We start from the raw sequence: 20,680 nt of genomic DNA on the forward strand, positions 1-20,680 counted from the left end.
TTTTTTACATAATTAAGATTGACATTCATGCATACTCTTTGGTCAACAAATTGTGAACATACCCATTGCTCATGATCAGGATTCTTGCAACGATGAACAAAGATACAGATATGATTAAAAAGGCATTTGGAAAACCCTCGTCACTTTAGCACATTCAATACACTATGTCTCGGCAAATTAATTAATTAAACATAACTCTTGCTACTATTTTTAGAAATGAAAATCCAATAATTATATTGGTTCGATGCTAGATATAATGAACCGAATGATGCCAAATGATGAGGCAACCCGTGAGCAAAAACACTTGAAATAACTTCAGTGAATTGTATATTGTGAAGTACATTTTATTAAAAAATTATGAATTAAATTAATAAATAAAAAATTTATTTCACCTCCTACACGCGACTGAAAGCATAATAGACATGGGGCGGTATAATTAGTCTATGCAAAGCAGAAGGTGAGGTACCATACTATCATAGACATTAAAAAGATGACAATATTTAATCAATTTATGACAATACATACCTCACCTGCATTTGTTAGTAAGTAGATGTTTAAATGATTAAGGGATAATGGATTTGCATTACTGCATTGCACTATCATGTTGAAAATCTACATCAATAATAGCATCTGAGGAATAACATCCAAAAAACTCTCCAAATCAGATCTGCCAGTTAGAAGTCTAGTTTTCTAATATCAGTGTCATCATTCTTGATTACTTACCCTTGGTCATATAGAACGCAGAAGAACTAAAGTCAAAGGAGTCATTTTGACAATATATACAAACGGTCTTTCCATGACATATATTTCCCTATTGACATTCAAATGCACTCAAAAGTAAAAATGTTTTAAAGGATTCTTATTAGAAAGGTCTAGATATATTCAGCATAGTAACCCTGTAATGATTGAGTTTTGTTTACTTACTCCTTCACCGCTCTGCCCGGCGAGCATCTCCTGCAGAGCCCGCACTGAGAGCGACTGCTCCAGCACAAAGTTACAGATGCATAGGTCAGGAGGAAAATACTGTGGAGAGAGAGAGACGTTGTGGGTGTAGATTCATATTTGTTTTTGATTATGGATAAACTCAGTTAATTGGTAGGGCGCTTATATTTACAGATTAAAGCCCTTCATTAGTCCTAAATAGATGTTCTGTTTCCGATATGTGTTCATTAGGATTAGCTTGAGAGGTCAGTAAGGATTAACATTAGCAAGTGGTGAGCTCCACCTTTGGTCGAGAGAAATCTTCTCCCACCCCGCATCTGTTTATCAGGCTGCTATTTAAAGCCCCTCGACTGTCTGGTTCAGCTATCCTGAGAAAGTGAACATTCTGTCACCTTCTGATAACTAGAGTCTGAATCATGAACAGTCTTACTGAGTGTATATGCTTTAAAAGAATTTCCCTAACGTCTTCCTTTGTGTTGAGAAGTGAGAGAAATCAGCCGTGACTTATGGTGACCAGAGCCCTTTCAGGTTTTAATATGACATGTGAGTGGGGAGAATGCGCTAAGTGGAGTGACAGATGCCTCTGGGGAAAGTCATCCGCAATCATAAAATACAAAGTGAAAATGCTATAGAGGTATTACGTCTCAGTCAGGTTAAAACATCTCTCACATGTACCCTAGGAATTATTTGTTTACATATTTTAGCATTTTTAATAAGAAAAGTTATATATATGTAAAACACACAACGATGATATATGTAATAGTAAAATATATTATAATAAATCAATCTCATTTGTGTGTGTGAGAGAGATACATTTATTATATATTACTATAACGTATAAATAACGCATATCACACATAAGGCTCAATGATTAACTTGATTATGAAGCATATATATGAACCCTAACCTCTATGTATGTGTTTCACATAAAAATGCCTTTCTATTTATATGTTATATATGCATCTGAGAGATCAGGGAGATGGTAAAGCAGGGGGGTAATGGCTGAAAATTTAATCTTCTACGTCACTCAGGCAATTACAGCTGCAGATGTCTCAGTGTCATTCAGGGTTATGCATTATGCATTGCACGTGAATCCACAAGAATTCATTTATAGATACGCACAAATACTTTATATGATAATAGAAAGATGATCATCATTATCCACCTTCATTTTTACAATGTATGAAGAAGGTCAGGCTCAGTAGATACACCACACATAACCACAAAGATGCCCACACATCTTCTACTGCCTTGCCTCCTGATGCATGGAAAATATGGTGCAGAGCACTAGGATCAATTTCTGTTGCCATGGTTTTCAACTACATGAATCTCTTGCCATTAATTTGATGTATTGCTAGAGGACAACATATCAAAGGCACATATGTATAAGTCTCTCTGCTTCACTCTACATGTATTTTTAACCATGCAATTGTGTTTAAAATACTGAATACTGAAGGAAAAACATATTGCGTAATGCTAAAATGATGCACTTGTATATTGTAGCTGTCGAAAGCTGTTTTCTAAACTGCTTCGCTTCAGTCTCTGCATTAGTGTGGGAAGGTTTAGGGATATTGGAGCAGTGATTAGTTTCTCAGAACACATGGGGCTTTACCTTTGCCTCTGATGTGGGCTCTAGATAACACAGGCGGTTGCCGAGTCCCTCTGCTGAAAGGCAGAATTTGCGATTCTCCTTCTGAATTGCAGCGACACACTGCAGCACCACCTCATCATCCTGTCAAGGCAAAAACAATTAATTTAACGTATGCTTAAAAGCAAAAACACACCAAACACTTTCACTCAATGCAGTCCCGAAATCTTAACACAACATAAACCCGAAATGCGTCATTTCTGTGAAACCAACATTTCCAAGCGGCACAGCAAAAATAAAGTCTGTTTTCAAACATGTTTCCTAGCCACACCCCCTAACCTGCTATTGGCCAGCCAAATAAATAATCCCGCCCAACACTCACACCATTGGCCGAGCCCCTGTTGCTGTCAGGCTGGTTGGGAGGCTTAACGGGGGCAACTTCTCCCAAAGTGTTTACAGGATATAAACTTTTCTAATATTAGAAAAATACAGACTTCAGTTTAACACCAGCAATGCTAAAATAGCTGTCAATCACTGATAATATGAAACATAAAATACATTTTTTACAAATAAAACACCTACAGATACAAAAAAACACTTAGGCTATAAAGAAAAGCTAAACTTCTGTCAAGTCACAAACACATTAGTTTAAATAAATGAATGATGTAACCGCTAAATTATCTCAAAGCTGTCACTGGAGAAAAGGAAGAAGAGTAGACACAGTTATGCCATTAGAATCTACAATCAATCTCTCTACATCCTCATTCTCTCTGAGGAGGAAAATACTGATTTCTCCTCATTTGCGTTTCCTTTTCTTGTGTGCCAGCTCACGTATCTATTAATCCTAGCTGATGGTTGCCATGGTTCTGATGAACATCATCAGAGCTGTAACAATTCCTTAACACAGTCACAGAGTGTAAGTTCATATTTTATATTTATCAGGTTTAAGATGCGTTAATGAGATGAGAGCTAGCAAGAATATCCAGCATTCTGAATACAGACATAATAGCCTGTGTGTATTCGGGCTTGAGTTATGTTAATTAAAGTAGGCTGTCTAGCTCTGCTGTCTAAGCTATGGTTAAACTGAAGAATGACAGCAGGAACTGTGTTACACTGACAGTAAAGCAATGGAGCGCCTAGTAATGCAGACATAATACGGATGCCAAACCAATCTGATGTAAACAAAGAAGCATTTTTTTGTTACATTTCCTAAACAATTTATAATCAATTCAAAATTCTAAATAAAATGCACACATGTATAAAATATCCAAGCACCACTAAAATCTACAGTATATGGTATGCGTGGCTCTAATAGGGCCCTATAAACTTTTTTTTTCAGTTTTATTTTTACTTTATTTTTCTAATTTGTCTGAATTCCACTTTTTTTCTATTAATATTTTTTCTAAACTCTGTTTAATGGTTAAATTCTATTTTATTAAACAAAAAAAGGCATGTCTAACTATAATAATCATGAAACACACACAATTTAACAGCAATTTATTAAGTTTAAGGTCCTATGAAATACATATTTTTCAAAAATTGTATTTTTATTTTTATCAAATTCAGTTTTTTCCAATAATTCTCTGAATTCCATTTTAATGGTTTCATTAAATTGCATTAATCGAAAGTATCTCTAAATAACTGATTGAATTATTGAATTATTATGAATGCATTTACATTTGTCTGATAAATAAAATGTGTTCATAATTTTTCTGGTAAATATTGCTTAAAAACAATGTTTTAACGTGTGATGCTGCACCTTTTTACAAACAAACTAAAGTCAAATTAAATTATCAGTCTTGTCTTTGACTTTAAACAATAATCCACAGATCAACCAAGATCACTGAGCAAGTAAAGCTTGAGATTGAGACAAATTGTTAATGTCGGGTCCAACCATAAAGTCCGAATGATGATCCCTATTATATACTACTGCAAACTAAACAAATCAAAGGATGAGGGTTTGTTTTTTTCTGTCCATACAGTCAAAAAGTCAATAAGATCTAGTACTGTTTTGGATCTCAGCGCCTGGACAAAAACAATTATTATTTAATATTCATTTGTGTTCCACAGAAGGATTAAAGTCATAAAGGTTTGGAGTAACATGAAGGTAAGTTAATTCAGACAATTCTCCCTTCACGTATATAGTTATATTATGTATATAGTTACATCTCTGCTATGGATATATATTCTATATACTCTACTTACTTACATATTTAGTTCATTTATTTTTGGCAATAAAAGTGATTCTGATTAATAAACAGCATTATTATAACTGAGACAAGTGTTTGTGTTTGTGTTACACACACGGTAATCTGTAGTTGTGTGCATCTATTTACAATACAGCATTATCTACTAATGCAGCTGAGTGGTCTTTATCTAAAAGAGGAGATCTTCCCTTTCTTAGGTCCCATCTAGATCCTTTGCCAAGGAATCTGGTGAATCTGCAGCAAAGTGATCCAGGGGAGAGCCGCAAAGCCATCTGCAAAACAGCTAAGGGGCAGAGTCACAATCTATCTATAGGGGTGTTGCGTGTTTAAGATGCGGGGGGTGGGGTGAGTCCGCTCCCAATCACAAGGGCAAGAACCAGAACTCTCCAAACTCTCTGTTATGCGTTCATATTTTGCACGCATGACTGCCTGCACCTTCCGCCAAACCAACCTGTGCCTGGCAGACCGTCCCTATTCAAGCCAAAGTGGCTGTGAGTTTAAACACAGATGCAGGGGAGGAATACGTGTCGCTCCACTCCCCCCCTCCTTCACCATGCTCAGTTTGTGTCTTTAAGGACATGAACAGGTGTGGGTGTGTGGCCTGAAGACTTCAGTGGCTGTAACCCGAGAGGTCCTGATGTGCTCTGGTGCCAAATAAATGCTCACGACTCACCCGGCCCTGCCACTGACATGAACTTGAGAAAAGGTGAATACACAAAATCGCCCCTCCCACAATGCTATTTTGAAATGTACGCACATGCTCAGTTAACCCAGGTCTGGAACACGGTAGAATGTTTCAGTCGCCTGAAAGATGACGTTTCAGTGTCTCCAAACGCATCATTAATAGATTTAACAGTAAGGCCTACAATTCTGAGGCAACTAGGGAAGCTTTATTTAAGGAAATACAATTTTACTGTTTATATTACCTTCATTTATATAACCAGTATAATTTGAGTGAAAATGTACATGCTTATTTGAGTAATTTGATCAAATATGAACTGAAGAGTTAAACTGTGTCAGAATAAATAAATCTTGATGTTTCAGCTAAATGTGATAGAAAGGAATGTAACAGATTACAGTTAACTAGACATGTGCTGCTATTCGGTAATGCAATATATCATAATAATGAATATGCACTGTATTGTTATCGTGGGCACTTCAAATGCCAAAAATAATTATGCATTCTGAATTATGAATGCATTTTAAGACCACTTTTCCCATTAACCAGTTATATGCACAACACCGCTGTAAGTTGTTGAAGACACGTGTGTTCTCTAAGTAAACGAGCACGGAGGAGATACCTTCTAAACATTCATTAATCTTAGGTAATGCAAATAACACGTTGTTAAAATCAAAGTAATTATAAACGAATTGTTTAATTATAATTAATTATTTACGACTGGCAAGGTGCAGAAAAGTAAAGACGTGGTCTGAATGCTCCATCTACAGTGGTTCAACCATAATATTATGAAGCTATGATGATATTTTTTGTATGGAAAGAAACAAAATAATGACTTTATTCAAAGATTCGGCACCGTAGCATCTCCGTAGCACCATTTTGGACAGCGTCTGATGTATGCACATTACGTGCTCAGTTCTGTATTAGACACATTTTTTTTAAAATACTAAAATATTTTTTATAAATATTTTCTACTTATTCAGACTTCAGACTCCACTGACGACTTAGGACAATTTAGAGCATTTCATGAAGCTCTCACCTACAGTGGGAGTTTGAAGAGATGGTTCTTTGTCTTTTCCTCATGTCAGCTGATCTCCTTAAATAACTCAAATTCATTGCCAGCTACTGCACTTTAACAAGCAGGTGGCTCACGCTCCTGTATGCGACAGCTTAATGAGACGGTTGAATGAGCCCGCATCTTTATCACTTCCATATCTGCATCCGGTTAACTTGCAAAATCCTTCAATAATGCTCAATGAGAAAAATATGCTCACCTTGAACTACAAGTAAAAAAAACGAAAGTTATAGGATTCCACAAACTTTTAAAGGCCAAATACATCATTTATGAACTATTGAGAGATATTCCTTCTTCCTTCAGAAGAAGCCAATAGCCAATTATGATATTTTATATTAAAAAAAAGAATTGATGTTAAGTTATGAAGTGCTACACTACCCACAAACTTAAGGAAGATGAGAGAGAAAAAAATGACAATGATTTTAACAAAAAAAAATTGTTTAAATGCTACAGTAAAAACCAGTTAAATGGTTAATGGTAAATTACTGTAAACTTTAAAGGGAAAACCCATAAACTTTCCAAGAATTCCCTGTATTGCATTTCAAATTTTGCAAATTTGATGTTTTTCAGTTATGTTTATTAGGGTGTTGTTACATTTAATGTTGTAAAATGTGTGAATGACACTGTGTACCTTCTGTATGTGTTATTATTTAAAAGCTGCTTGTGATGGGCTTTGGTTCACCACGTGACTTTCTCATCACCTGCTTTTGGTGGTTAGCAGTGTATTTCAAAGGTAGAAAACATTTCAATTTCAATGAATTAATAGGTTACATTAACAGTAATGAAATTACAGTATTTAACTGTAAATTAAAGTTGAAAAGCTAAAATGCTGTTGCCGTATTTTTTACAGTGTATTTTCATTCCATAAGACATTAGGTGAACATTAGAACCTTTATCTTTATTTAATTTTCTTTTATAATATTTGGCTACAAATTCAAAATTGTAATGCTGTGATTTGATTATTAATGTTATTTGATTCGAGGTTTAAAACTGAAGAATCTGTTGAAATACGAAAGGAGAAATTAAATGCAAAGTATGGGGAAGCCCTCTGCAGTCTAATCATATTGCTTGCTATGGTCTTACACTGAGATTTTTCATTCGCAATTCAAAAATTTTCCACAGAGCCCTTGGCTATCTGAGACTGAGCAAAAGCTAATACAGAAGCACTGTGTGCAAGAATTACTTTTTGTGCTCTATAAAATCTATGTCTAACTATGGATGAACGGTTCTAATTGAATGTATCTAATTTCACAGTTCAAACAGATTTCGTTGCAAAGACAAAGAGCTTATTAATTGAAATGAGAGTTTGTTTTGCACAATTAATGCAGTCTTTATACTTTAGCTGAAGGAATCACACAGCATAACTGAGAAACCGGATGCACAAAGAGTGTCTTATTTGTTCTTTACAACTGATGTTGATAATCTTTGTTGATGATCAGACTCTCAAAGAGCCAGCATCTTTTACATAAGATCCGAAGATACAAAGCAAAGGTATAACACAAGAGGCCATTCAGGGAAAATCGATTAAAAATGCAAAAGCCTTTTCACCAGTGCTGTCAAGCATCCTTACAGAGACGTTTCCCTCTTGACTCCTCGAGTGACACAGCAGAAGGCATGCTGTGATGGTTTAAAGGAGTCTGAGAGCACTGTTAAAAATGTGATTGGGTCAGAGAGACAAGCTTCAGGGTGTGTAAGACCGAGAGGTTCACAGACAGCAAGAACTGTGCCTTCCGCTACAGCCAAATTACAAATTGTATTACTCTGCAGTCTAGGCTCACTTAGCATGCACACTGCTGGGAAAAATAGCCTCACACAAAAGAAAATGGCTTGCATGCATGCCTGAGTGACCTCCATCTACACCAACAAATGAATTCAGACAGACTCCCAGTAGACAGAGATATCCCTGGATGTGGATAACATACTGATGCATCAAATGAGGTTTGGTCAGAGAAGGTCTAAATTCTGAGTTCACTGACTACGGCTGGAGGAGCAATTAGTGCACTGGGAAAGATACCAAAATATCATCATTTGCTCACCTTCATGATGTTCCAAATCCCTATGACTTTAATTCTAAATTCATTTTTTAATAATCTACACTGCACTGTTCCCATATAACTGCACAGACACAAAAAGCACAATTTTTAAGTTTTGTAAACGAGAGAACCTAATCGGTTTGATTTTGTGAATCAATAATTTTGACTCATCTTGCAAACTTGATGAATTGCTTGTTTATTTAGACAATTTCTTTTTCACATTCATTATACTCTACGGTCCCAAAGTTTGGGGTTGACAAGACTTTTAAATGTTTTTGAATTGCTCATCATTTCTTTGATCAAAAATACAGTAAAAACATGAAAAATAAGAAATGTTAATAAAATCCAAAATAACTGTTTCTATATTAATATATTGAAAATGTAAGCAAAACCGATTTTTCTGCAGCTATTAGTCCTCAGTCATCAGTGTCAAGATTCTTCAGAAATCATTCTAATGCTGACTTGGTCATCAATAACCATCAAAAAGATCTTACTGACCCCACAATTTTGACCTTTTGAAAAAGCAGTACATATCAGAATATTTTTCCAAAAAGTTCCTTTTTGTTTTACAGAAAATAATAAAGTCAAGTTTTCATTTACAGAACTATCACTTTAAGATTGTGCTTGGGTGCTTCCTCTGACCAATGCGGTTGTGCTTTTCGAGTAAACTGTCAGCTCCAAGGGCCCCTAAGGCCGTCTCACTGCCATGAGGCCCGTGTGTCAGACAAGCAAAAGCTATGCCACATATGTGCTGACGCTCCTGAAACAAGAATTCCTGTGTAATCCAGCTAAAACTAATTGCCTCAAGTGGATTTTATAACAGTTAACGAGCTCAACCTATACAACCACGGAATCCTGTCATATGAATAATGCACTAAACATGCTCTACAAATGTTAGTACAATAAACACTCACACAAACGCTCTTGGGTCTCAGCACTTGTGTCGTCCTCTAGCACAGATGGCACGTTCCCTTTGGGATAAACCAATGGCAGAGGCCACAACAAGTGCAGTGACATCAATCTGGGTTCAATTATTCTGAAGTGAGCTCAATGAGCTGAGGCCGTCGCATGAAGCTCATAGACCATAGACGAGTCACTCATCAACAGCAAGGGAAACGAACGCGCACACGATTCGATTCACGTACTGCAGATTTCAGCTGTGGCCCGAAGCTCTGTGGTTTACCTTTTACCTGGCCGCCTCTCATTACTCAAAGTCACTGAAGCTATCAACACTCGGCACGGCTTCAGCGATGGTGGAATTGTGAAAGCAGATAAGCGCAAAACGCTTTAAAATCTCCACCTCAATTGCTGATCGAAGATACATACGCTAAGTCCTGTCAAAACAGCCCGATGTTCTGCAAACGTACTGCAAAGGTTATCTCTAGAAGATGTTTCCTAAACTTTTGTGAAGAAACAAGAAATTAAGGAACATCTGTGCTAGCATGTAAACATATGCTGTTGAATTTGTGATTAAAATAAATGTCAAAATAAATATACATCTATTTAAAAATGTAAATATGTACAATATTTCTATGTATATATGTTAAAAAAATTGCACTTTTAACAACACAAAGAACAACAAACACAATGTAACAGAATAACCCAGTCTATAAAACAACAAATATAAACACATTTTAATTGAAACAAATATAGGCAAAGCAAACACTATGTTGAGTATGTAATTTGTATATGATGTTAATAATAATGAATAATGCAGCATCAACGCCTAAAAATACTACATTGTACTGTAACACAATGCTGCATGTTATGTGCAAACTCTATATTATTATTAATTATTATTACAGTTTTGAAAAAAAATATTACACATTTCCATTGTGAAATACAACATAAGAGAGAGATGTTATGCCTATACTCTTCATGCATAGATAACCTACATCTGCCACAGTCCTTTGAATGACATTCAAGAAGCATGAAAAACTCTTATGTCAGCATATATCTCCCGACACCCACAATGTCTTACACGTCAGTGCAATTATAATGAACAAGTAAATGGCAACCTATAGGGAGAAGTTATGCAATTTGCTCTTTTGGGGATAATTAAACTTGCTTAATGAGCATAATTTTATTAAACATTTGCTGTACTCAAAAAACATAGCATAGAAAAACAGTGTTAAATCAAATTAGTAAATGACAAATTTATTAAGCGATTGCAAGCTAGTAAAACTTTTATACATTTATACAACGTAGAAAACAATCAGCCTATCAATAACGAGCAGAAATACTCAATAATCTCCTATCCAATTGACTATTTTCTTAATGTAGTGATCTGTAATGTAACATCTCTTGTTCTATTTTATGTTGTCAGGATTTTAACTGATTTCTAACAGCACTTTCTTCTTCTGAGAATTTTTTTTTCTTGCTATAAGCATAGCCTCCCGAGCTTCTTGCCATTAAAAGTTTAATGCTCTCTATAAAATTAATACTGAAGTCCTCTGAGGCCATTTCACTGTAGTTGCAGAGAGAGAATGCAGGGTCAAATTTACAGTTTATAGCTAATATATTACAGAGCAGCCGTCATTATGCAGATATTATGCAGACCGCTTGATGAGCACTGTGTAGTAAGCTGAGTATATTTTATCCTAATCCAGATTCGCAGGGCTCATTGCAGTATTTTTAAATATCTTAGCACATGTGGTAGTAGTTGATTTTAAAGTATGATACTGTGCAAATACAGCCTGGCTTGTTAAACCAGCTGATGCAATGACCAGTGGAGCAGGAGCCTGAGAACTGTGTGCGTATGTGCGGTGGAAGTATTAACTTTTAAGAGGCTAAATTTAAACCCTGGAATGCAGAAGGCTTCCAGAACAACATAAACTCCAAATAAGCCCAGTGCTACTGTACTGGCGAACTCTACATCTGGATTTATAGAAGTGTGCCTAAACAACACTGTCAAGTCTCATTAGACGAACTCCGCACATTGGACACCGTGTTTCTAGCCATTTCTCTAAAGAGAGAGTCGCTAAGTCTAAATTCTGAGTCACTGAGAAACTGTTTTTAGTTTTGTTTTTACTGTTTACGTTTACAATAAATAATGTTTTGTCATGGGTGCTTACTCTACGCTTACTTATCACACCTTGATTGTATGCTACCTACTTTTGATGTCCTTTAGAGTGAATTGCCTTGATTATCTGAGCCCTCTTTATGATTAAATAACAATCAATTTTCTACCATTTAAACAAAAAGATGCCGAAGAGAACGAATAACATCCGGATGCAAATAAAATGGCCAGTAACTGGAGAAAGAAAACCATGCGGCTGCGCAGTCCCCCAGCAGCAAAGACAGAATTGGGACACCTTTCACAGAGGTCTGGGGTGCATTAATGTCCGCTATTTAGTGAGACTGTAACCTTCACTGCCAGAGTTCTCACTCTAACGCTTTAACAGGGAAGTGAGATGTCACACACCTGCCTCATGCAAGATGCTATAACAACCTGCAATAAATTTTGCTGTGATAGATTTTGCCTATGCAAATTAAAACAAATTAATTGTGACAACAACTTAATATTTACATTCTTTCTATTAGATATCTAACCGGGGTATACCCAATACCCAAGTATACATACATGTATGCTATAAGAAGCACTGTGTTCCAACCAAAACTTATATTTAAATAATCAAATAATACATTAGATGTCATGGTGCCTCTTTCCAGAGCTGAGTTAAGGCTGCTCAGTGCCTGCTAAAAAAATCTTATCAAAATGTAAGGCTGAATAAAAGCAAGAGTAAATTATTCCTGCTCTGAACTACTTTGGCCCTGAATACTGAAGTATACAAGTTTCATTTGATTTACATCTTTAGAAATCTTCAGAAAGAAGATTTCTGTCACTGATAATCACAAAGGCTAGTACAATGCACCATCAAGACACTTTATTTATGATATTACCTGCTGAAACTGAAAATGAGATCTTTCAAAATTGCAGTGAAAAAACAATAAACAAAAAAAGCTCATACAAATGTATGTATTAATTGCTTTGTAAATGATGCACTATGCATGTCCAATTACACTCAGTTTAAACTATGATGGAGTATATGATTTTTAGAAATTATTGTCATCTCAAATCAAACGTGCTAAAAATGGCGTAGAATATAGTGCAGATGTACTGAAGGCAACACCTACACACCTACAGTACTTGCAGACCTGAACATATGGTGGGATTTGTGACTAGCCCAGCAAGTTTGGGACGTTTGCAATTATAGGTGTCTTTTGTTCAAACAATTGCTGAAAAAAAATCACGATGAACAAACTGCTGCTTGGATCACTCACTAGTGTGGGCTACATGACAACCTTTAAAATATGGTAAGGAGACCACACAACACCTTTACCCACCCTCATCTACATTTTCATAACTTAACTAACTTACTAACTCTTGTGTGACAGTAATTCACACCACGGTGTCATATCCTATCATATCGTTTACACAGGTAACTGCCATGCGCCACGGCATCTATGTAACCAATCTGCGTCTAACCACAGAAATAGAAAAGTCCTAAAGAAGGTGAGAGGATCATATCAAATGCAATCGCGTGTGGGAGGACTTTATGAGCACACAAACAAGGCACTTCTTTACGGAATGAAAAATACTGCAGAATTATGCTCGACAAACAGCGCACGAGCGCCAACTGGATTTATTTAGCCTTACTAATCGCGCGCGCAGTAAGGCGTTGGAGACAATTACAACAAACACAAAAAAAAAACATATGTATACCTTCTTAGACGGCCATGCACATGACACTTTGCCTAAAATTAAAGTGGCACAAACATCATTTGTCCTTGCACCTGCCTGATGCTCATTGAATTCCCATTCACGCGCGTTGACTACAGGTGCGTCGCGAGCGCAAACTCGCACCTGACTCAAGTTCCAAATAAGGGAATAATACTCTAAATAGCAGCTAATAAGACATATTGCCGTTATGCATGCGTAAGAACGCCAAATAGATCAATATGACCACTAAGAGAAGCCCCAACAGCGCTGCTTTAAACCCGGCGTACGAGCCAACATTTTTGATGTCTCAGCATTACACTGTCTTTATCGCAATTAATCATCGAGAATGCGCCAAAACCCATTACAGCATTTGCAAAAATTGAAAAAAGAAAAACGCTGTTTTACTTACAGTTCGTAAGAACTGAACCTCATCTTCCCCTTCGCCACCTTCGGCCATGGCTGTAGAAGAGCCTGCCTAGACTCCGAAAGCCACCACTGACAGCATTCAGCGGAGCGGTGCTTCTCCTGTCCTGCCGATATTAGCATAGCGCTCCATCCACAGCCATATAGGGGAGAGCGGGCAAGCCCACTGCCGCTGCTGTCACTCACTCGCTCTCAATGCCAGCGGAGCACCATCACGAGGACGATCGCATCTGCATCACCTGCGATGCTTCTATCAAACGGAAAATATGAGTGGGTTAAGTCAGCGTGTAAAAAGACTCCGTATATACTGCAATGTTAAACGTCTCTCGCAAGCTGGATTAACAGGTTGAACGCGAGAAGGAACGACGCTGTAAAGGCTTTTTGGCTTAACTGAAGCCACTGGGACAGTGTCATGCACACCATTGATATATAAGTAATTGCATTTTACTTGGTTATTATGGCCATTAGGCAAGACTGAAACTAATGCAATTTGTAATAAATAAAAGCTCTGTTAAAAGCTCGATAAAATAGGTTTTTTTCCATTTTCAGAAAAGGTGAACATAAAAAAAAAACTGGAACAGGCTACTGAATATTTTCTTACAGGAACAAAAGCCAGTGTTTTTACACTTGAAAGATAAAAATGAAACAATGTATCAAAGATGAAAAAAAAAATTATAGGCATAAGTATTCAGGTGAATAACAGCTATTTATGCTGGTCTACAATCACCAGGGCATCCTTCTCATGGTTCTACAGGTACGACTTGGTCGAGTCTCCACATTAAATTCTGGGCTAATAGTTCCATCTGGCGGTAAACTCTAAACTGTAGTCACTGGCTTCCAGCAGTCATTTACTGGCCAGCGCAGCTGCGTGCCAACATCATGATCATTTATTCCCTCTGCTAGATCACGTCTCTAAAAACCTTTATTAAACATCAATTTAGTGTTTCTTGAAAAAAATAACACTTCTGCCTGCATGCCTCGTTAATATAGTGTTTTTATTTTTTTACACAGTAAAGTAACACTGACCTCCGATTTTGAATTAGGATGTATGCTTTTCCTGAGTCGGTGCTGATTGGACAGTTATCCCTCAATCACAGCCAGAGGAGAAAGCATAGGAGCAGACCAGACTACAGCTCAAACAAACACCAGTAATCAGTGGATGATGGTAAAAATTCTATATTTTTTTTATTCCAGATTACTAACATTAGTTGTAAATTATAAAGACTTGTTTTATTTGCTTTATTTTGCAACCTGATAATAGCGACTACTTAAATTTTTACCTTTGTTAAAGTCACAAGAGCTAACAGTTAGCAGAGTGTAAGTTAACAGAAATGATATTAAATATACAAAAATAAAATGGTCAGATTTTTTTTCATTTGAAATAATGAAGTTAACTAATTTTGATGCTTTCTTTCTTAGAAGGACCTTCATAATGAATTGCACCCTGATAAGCAAGCAGACCGTCGTGGAGGGCAGCACTGTTCTTCAGCTTTACAAAATAATCAGAGAGAAAAGACAGATAACTAAGTTTCTGCCAGTCATTAATGGTCCAGGCTCCATGAAGAATGAAAGGGCAGCTCTTAAGGGTAAAGCTTTGATTAGTGCCGACATGAAGGAGGAGGGACCACTGATGAATGAGCAGAAGGGTCTCGATAAGACAAATGATGTCAGAAATAAGATGCTTTCTGAGGAGCGGTTGGATCTGCTTGTGGATTCCAAAGCCAAGGTTGTAATGGGAAATCAACAGGGATACAAGAATTCAGACTTGGGAAATGACCTTCGTAGTGGAGAGGATCTGTGCTGCGCCAGCAACCCAGAGAACAAGCTCATTATTTCTCCTAAAAGCCTGCGAAAAGCCTCAAGAGGGCAGAAACAGAAGAAATTGTGGACAATGAGATCACTGGATGTAGAGAAGAGGATGTACGTTAGCAAACAGAAACTAAATTCAACTCCTGAACAACCCTCACACAAAGTTTTAAATGATGAAAAGAGAAAGCATGAAGGTCCTGGGACGCAGATTGATTCGAAAAATCATGCAGCCAAGGATTCAACGAGCTTTCAGGAAGATCTGTCCAGCGAGCTCTCAGAGTATGACAACGTAATTGACCTTGACTCAGATGGGACAGAAAATCTTCATGACCTGATTATGACTGCTAAGAAAAGTATTCAAGGGAAGTCAACAGACATAATTCAACCTTATCGATGTGGGAATGAGTGTATGGAGCAGCAGGAAGCAATACCCAGAGTGAAAGACAAGATCCTCGAAGTTGAGAGCCTTATCCACCAGGTTTGCTCCAGTATAGACTGTTCAAAAGACAGCGCACACAAATCACTTATGGATAGTCACACACCCACAGAGCACAAGGAGAGTTTGCCTTTGGAGCTCTGTGAAGAACTTAAACGAACAAATATTAAATCAGGAAGGAAGAGCATTTGCTTCACCTCTTCAGATGCTACCCTTTCAACAAGATGCTCAAGTCTGGACACTGCTTCTCCACTATTATCCCGTCAATCCTCACACACCTCCAGGACTCAGTACCGCATTCTGCCGCTGCCTGAAGAGGGTGCAGAGGACAAGAGCATTTATCTAACACAAGAGAAAAAATATATATATGGGAGCACAGAAAGGAGCGCCTATCCTGGATCTGAATTAACATTCAATGAGCAGATTATCAGTTGGACCCCATCCACTTCTCCGACCGTCCCCTCCTCTCCAACTACAGGTATGTGTCCTTTCTGTTCTCAGGGTTATAACACTTCCTGATTTTTCCTCTGAAACCCTTCACCTTCCCCTGATCCACCTGTACACATCTGCAACAGGGTTACTTGTGCAGCATCGGTGTGTCTTAAATACTCATAGCGCTGTATAGCTGTATGCATCGGCTGTGGCAAGTTCCTGTACTTGCTTTGCAGCAGCAACACCAATGATGTACAACAACAATAACCAGAGGCATGCAGTTCAGCAGTGTAGCAGATCTATATGCAAAGGCCAAATGCATTAACATTGTCACGTGCATTACATGCTACAATCTTCCAAAAGTCATCATGATAGAAATGCTGTTCATTTGAAGTTTCTACCCATCAGAGAATGAAGTTTTTTGAAGTCACAGATTATAGTTTTCACATAAAAACAATAATCATAAAAACTGCATTTAGCATGGATAATAAGAAAAAAATACTTAATTTAAATTATATTAATATTTGAAATTATTATAGTTGTTTATTATAAGTTCCTTTAAAAAATATATAAAATAATATAATTTGTATAATTTTCTATATTTTATAGAATATAATTCTAATAAATACATATTTTCTGTATTTAGTAGATTTTTCTTATTGTAAAAATTATGCCTTTAGTATTGGAAAGTTTTTAAAGCAGAAACAGATTGAGGAGGGATTGAGAATAGAGCATATTACTCCCCACAGAGCCTGTGATCACTGAGGTGGATAGGAATGCTAAACCTAAACCTTGTGATGCTTGTCATGATACAGATTAACACGGGTGAGACATTCAAACACTGAAGACCTGCAGTCCAAAACCAGAGGCATACTGTGTCAGCCCTGATACTTCTATAGTTTGCAGACGATCATATGATTTCAGGGGTCAGAGAATGAAAGATTATGGTCTGGTACTGTAGTCTGTTAAGTGGCGATGCTTGAGGCTTGTTTAGGAATCTGAATATTAAAAAAAATAAATAAAAATGAGGCACGAAAGATTGCAAACCTTTGATCTCCCTGTTCTTGATGAAATAATGCCTAAAAAGGATAAAGAATAAGGAATTTGGCACAAATCTCATGGCTTACTTGTGGATATGGCTAACATTATATAAAATCCTTTGAGTATCTCTTGAGAGCTCCTTACAGTACAGATGCCTGTTTGGAAAAACAGTGGTAATGAGATTTTGTGAATTGTTGCATACACCTGTTACACCTGGCTGTAAAGACACTCCAGCTAGTCAACTGATTGTTCAGTCTTCTGTTATTAGCAGCATGTTGAACAGACCACAACATATAAGAGTGCAAACAATCTAGTGTGAAAGTACCTATTTAAAATGCTTTTTATATAGCTCGTCCTTGATTTTGCAGTGATAAGCCTAAACTCATTTAATCTTATTTACAATTCTTTTATATGTGTCTGCAATGCATGGTCCCCACGTGAATGCAAGATACAGCAATGTGAACGTAGCTACCTGCCGCTTTGGTTTAAGGCTTACGTTTCACAGTAGCAGCAGTTTCAGCCCAACAGCCAGCTGTTAATGTTCCGATCCTTTGAGCTTTACTGGAAAGGACATCCCGAAGATGAGTCAAGCCTGCACCCTCTCAAATGAGATTAGAGGCACACAAAACGATTTGAGTGTGACAGTAGGCTTGTATATGTGTGTGTTGTGTGTGTGTGTGTGTGTGTGTGTGTGTGTGTGTGTGTGTGTGTGTTTCGCAGTCAGAATTGAATTGCCCGTTTTAATCCTAAAACCATGAATTTCAACTAAGGATGCAGAAATCAATTCAAATTTGAATTCAAGGGAGTTTTCAATGGAATTTTGAAATCGCATGATTGCATTGTTTAAAAAACATTTACATTTTATACGAATTAGCCATAAATTATTTAAATCTACTGTTCTATATTTTAATTTTTTTATGTTTTTTACATAGGAATGATGCTTTAAATTAATATAAATAATAGTAATAACAACATATTCATATTTAATTACAAAAAATACAAATCCTGGTCTCTATTTTCAAAGAATAGAGTGAAGTAGAATGAAGTTTAAATAAGGACAATGTTCTCTCACTTGTTTTCTCACTACTAACACTTTTTTTGTAATACAGTAGGCCTATCGGGACAAAACAATCTGTCAGCAGCACTCCCCTCAGGCTGCTGTCCACTGCTTTCAAAAATAACTCACAGCATGGAGCTAATGACATCTCTACTGCATGTCTGCTTGAGAGTTCACAAAGATTAATGGTTTAATCACAACAGATAAAAAAATAAACTCCAAAAAAAAAAAGAACTCAATATTTTGGGAATTAAAAGTGCCCATTATATTATAATAAGCAGTCATGGTTCTGGGGCTGTCATACTTTGGCCTTACCAGTAACTATAATGTGATTACACCTGATATTGAATGTTGTTAGTTTGTTTAGTTTTGCTTATTTCGACTACATTCAAATGTATATTTAGCCATGGCTTATAAAGCATGTAACAAGTATAAGCCTACTTTACCGCGATGGCCAGCCATTGTGGAGAAACAAAGCAAAATGGTGTTTACCACTGAATGAGGAGAACTTTTCTTTGGCTCTTTTTACCTCAGGGGTGGTTGCTAAGAAGTTTTCCTTGAGTAACGGGCATGCTTATAAGATAAAACCATTAAAATTTATAAATACCTATTAGGGGAAAACACACGTTGTAAATTACTGATAAACAATTACGTAAGTATGAGGGACCCCTGCTGGCGATATGTTGCATTTTCCACTTTAATTTTGAGACCACGCCTCTATTTGCAAAGTTAAATTCAGGCTGGAAACATATAATTTCTTTAAAATGATTTCAGTGGAATTGTAGTCTATTTCGGAAGGCGAGGAAGTACATGCTAATAGGTTGACACACTAAATTAATACTGTATTCCATCAAAGTACCGCGAGAGCGTTTGATAGATGAGGGTTCCATAGGCTCATTATAGTCGCTCTCGCGGTACTTTGATGCCATGCCCCGATCGATATGACATCAAAGGGTATGGCTAGAGTATGGTATTAGGCTATTTCAGTTTCTCGATTTCTCTGCGTTTTCAAACAACTTGGTGTTTCTCAATCATGCTTTCAAAATGATCCCCCTGACCTAACCCTACCCCAAAACCTACCCTCACTATGACGCTAACCAATCAGGCTACAAGGTGTAAAAACGCCCTGATGTAGTAACTCCCATTACCTTGTCTGTAAAGACTAATTTAAAGCGTTTTGATGAATCTTAAAACCAGAGCGTATTTATTCAGATGAGACATAAGCTGGCCTCTCCTGACATTTATTTAGATTCTTAAACCCCCCCCCCTCTTCTGCGGTTAAAATAATATGTATTTATTCAGACTTTCATATGCCTATATGTTTTTCTCCTTTGGATCTAATATGGTTTTGATGTGTTGAGCCAATTATGTAGCTAAACATTTGTTAAGTGATCTTTCACGCAGGGACAATGCACAACAAAAGTGTTGTGCCAGAGTTAGCTATAAAGCTCATTTGCATCTGCAGTCCCTGCGGATATTTCCCCCCTCGATTTCAATGAAAGGGAGCAGAGAGCACTTTGAAGCACATTCTTTCATGTGTAATTATATGATGGGAATCAAACAATCAACAGTGACGGTCCTTCAGGTAATGTAACACCTTAAAGAAAGAACAAACCGTTTTTTCTCCACTATAGACAGTAATCTGTGATCTTTTAAAATGATGTAACTGTTGGATTCACAGCACATTCCTGTTGTCTCCTGCATATTCAGTGAAATTCATTGATTTTTTTTTTTTTTTTTGTACATTGTTTCCTGCTCTGCAGTGGATCTCAGCTCCCCTGCACTCTCACTGAACACACAGTGACCCTCAGCTGTTTATTTACTGGATAAAAGGTTTATTGATTCTTGGGAGTTGATATCATGCTGCGAGAGAATCAATTTTGTAGAGATTTTCCATGTATTTGTCTGATTTAACAAGATTAATGTTCACTTGCAGAATTTCCAGTTATTAGTATCTCACTTCTTATTGTTGCTATTTATAGAAATTGTCTTGAAATGAAAACAAAATGTGCAAGATACACTGAACGAAGAGGACACTGTCAGTTTATCTCCAAACCGCAGTACACTTAAGTGTCCACGCTGTGGCAGTCTGTGTATTTCTGATAGCTTTGCTGTAAGGAAAAAGTAAGGAAGATGGTGGTTTTCAAATATCTGTTTTTTAAACAGTTTTAAATATTGTGCACAGGTCTTGTGCCAAAGAGCACTGTTCCTTCGCATATGTAACTGTCAATAAGC

General features: G+C 36.9%; 1 protein-coding gene across 3 annotated transcripts in view; it reads right to left on the minus strand.

The window, feature by feature from the left end:
* Positions 1 to 13,798, minus strand: part of ryr3 (ryanodine receptor 3) — a 66,914-nt gene extending 53,116 nt beyond the window's left edge. For 2 of the 3 annotated variants that reach the window (XM_043219956.1, XM_043219954.1), the window contains exons 1-4: positions 13,657 to 13,798; positions 2,555 to 2,674; positions 925 to 1,023; positions 63 to 83 (exon numbers count right to left, since the gene is read on the minus strand). In XM_043219956.1, the coding sequence (XP_043075891.1) occupies positions 63 to 83; positions 925 to 1,023; positions 2,555 to 2,674; positions 13,657 to 13,704 (288 nt within the window). In that variant the 5' untranslated portion in view covers positions 13,705 to 13,798. The remainder of the gene's footprint in view (positions 1 to 62; positions 84 to 924; positions 1,024 to 2,554; positions 2,675 to 13,656) is intronic. The other variant, XM_043219957.1, reaches the window with a different exon arrangement.
* Positions 13,799 to 20,680: the final 6,882 nt, after the last annotated feature.

Source organism: Puntigrus tetrazona, chromosome 20 (assembly GCF_018831695.1).
Source record: "Puntigrus tetrazona isolate hp1 chromosome 20, ASM1883169v1, whole genome shotgun sequence".
NCBI lineage: Eukaryota > Metazoa > Chordata > Actinopteri > Cypriniformes > Cyprinidae > Puntigrus > Puntigrus tetrazona.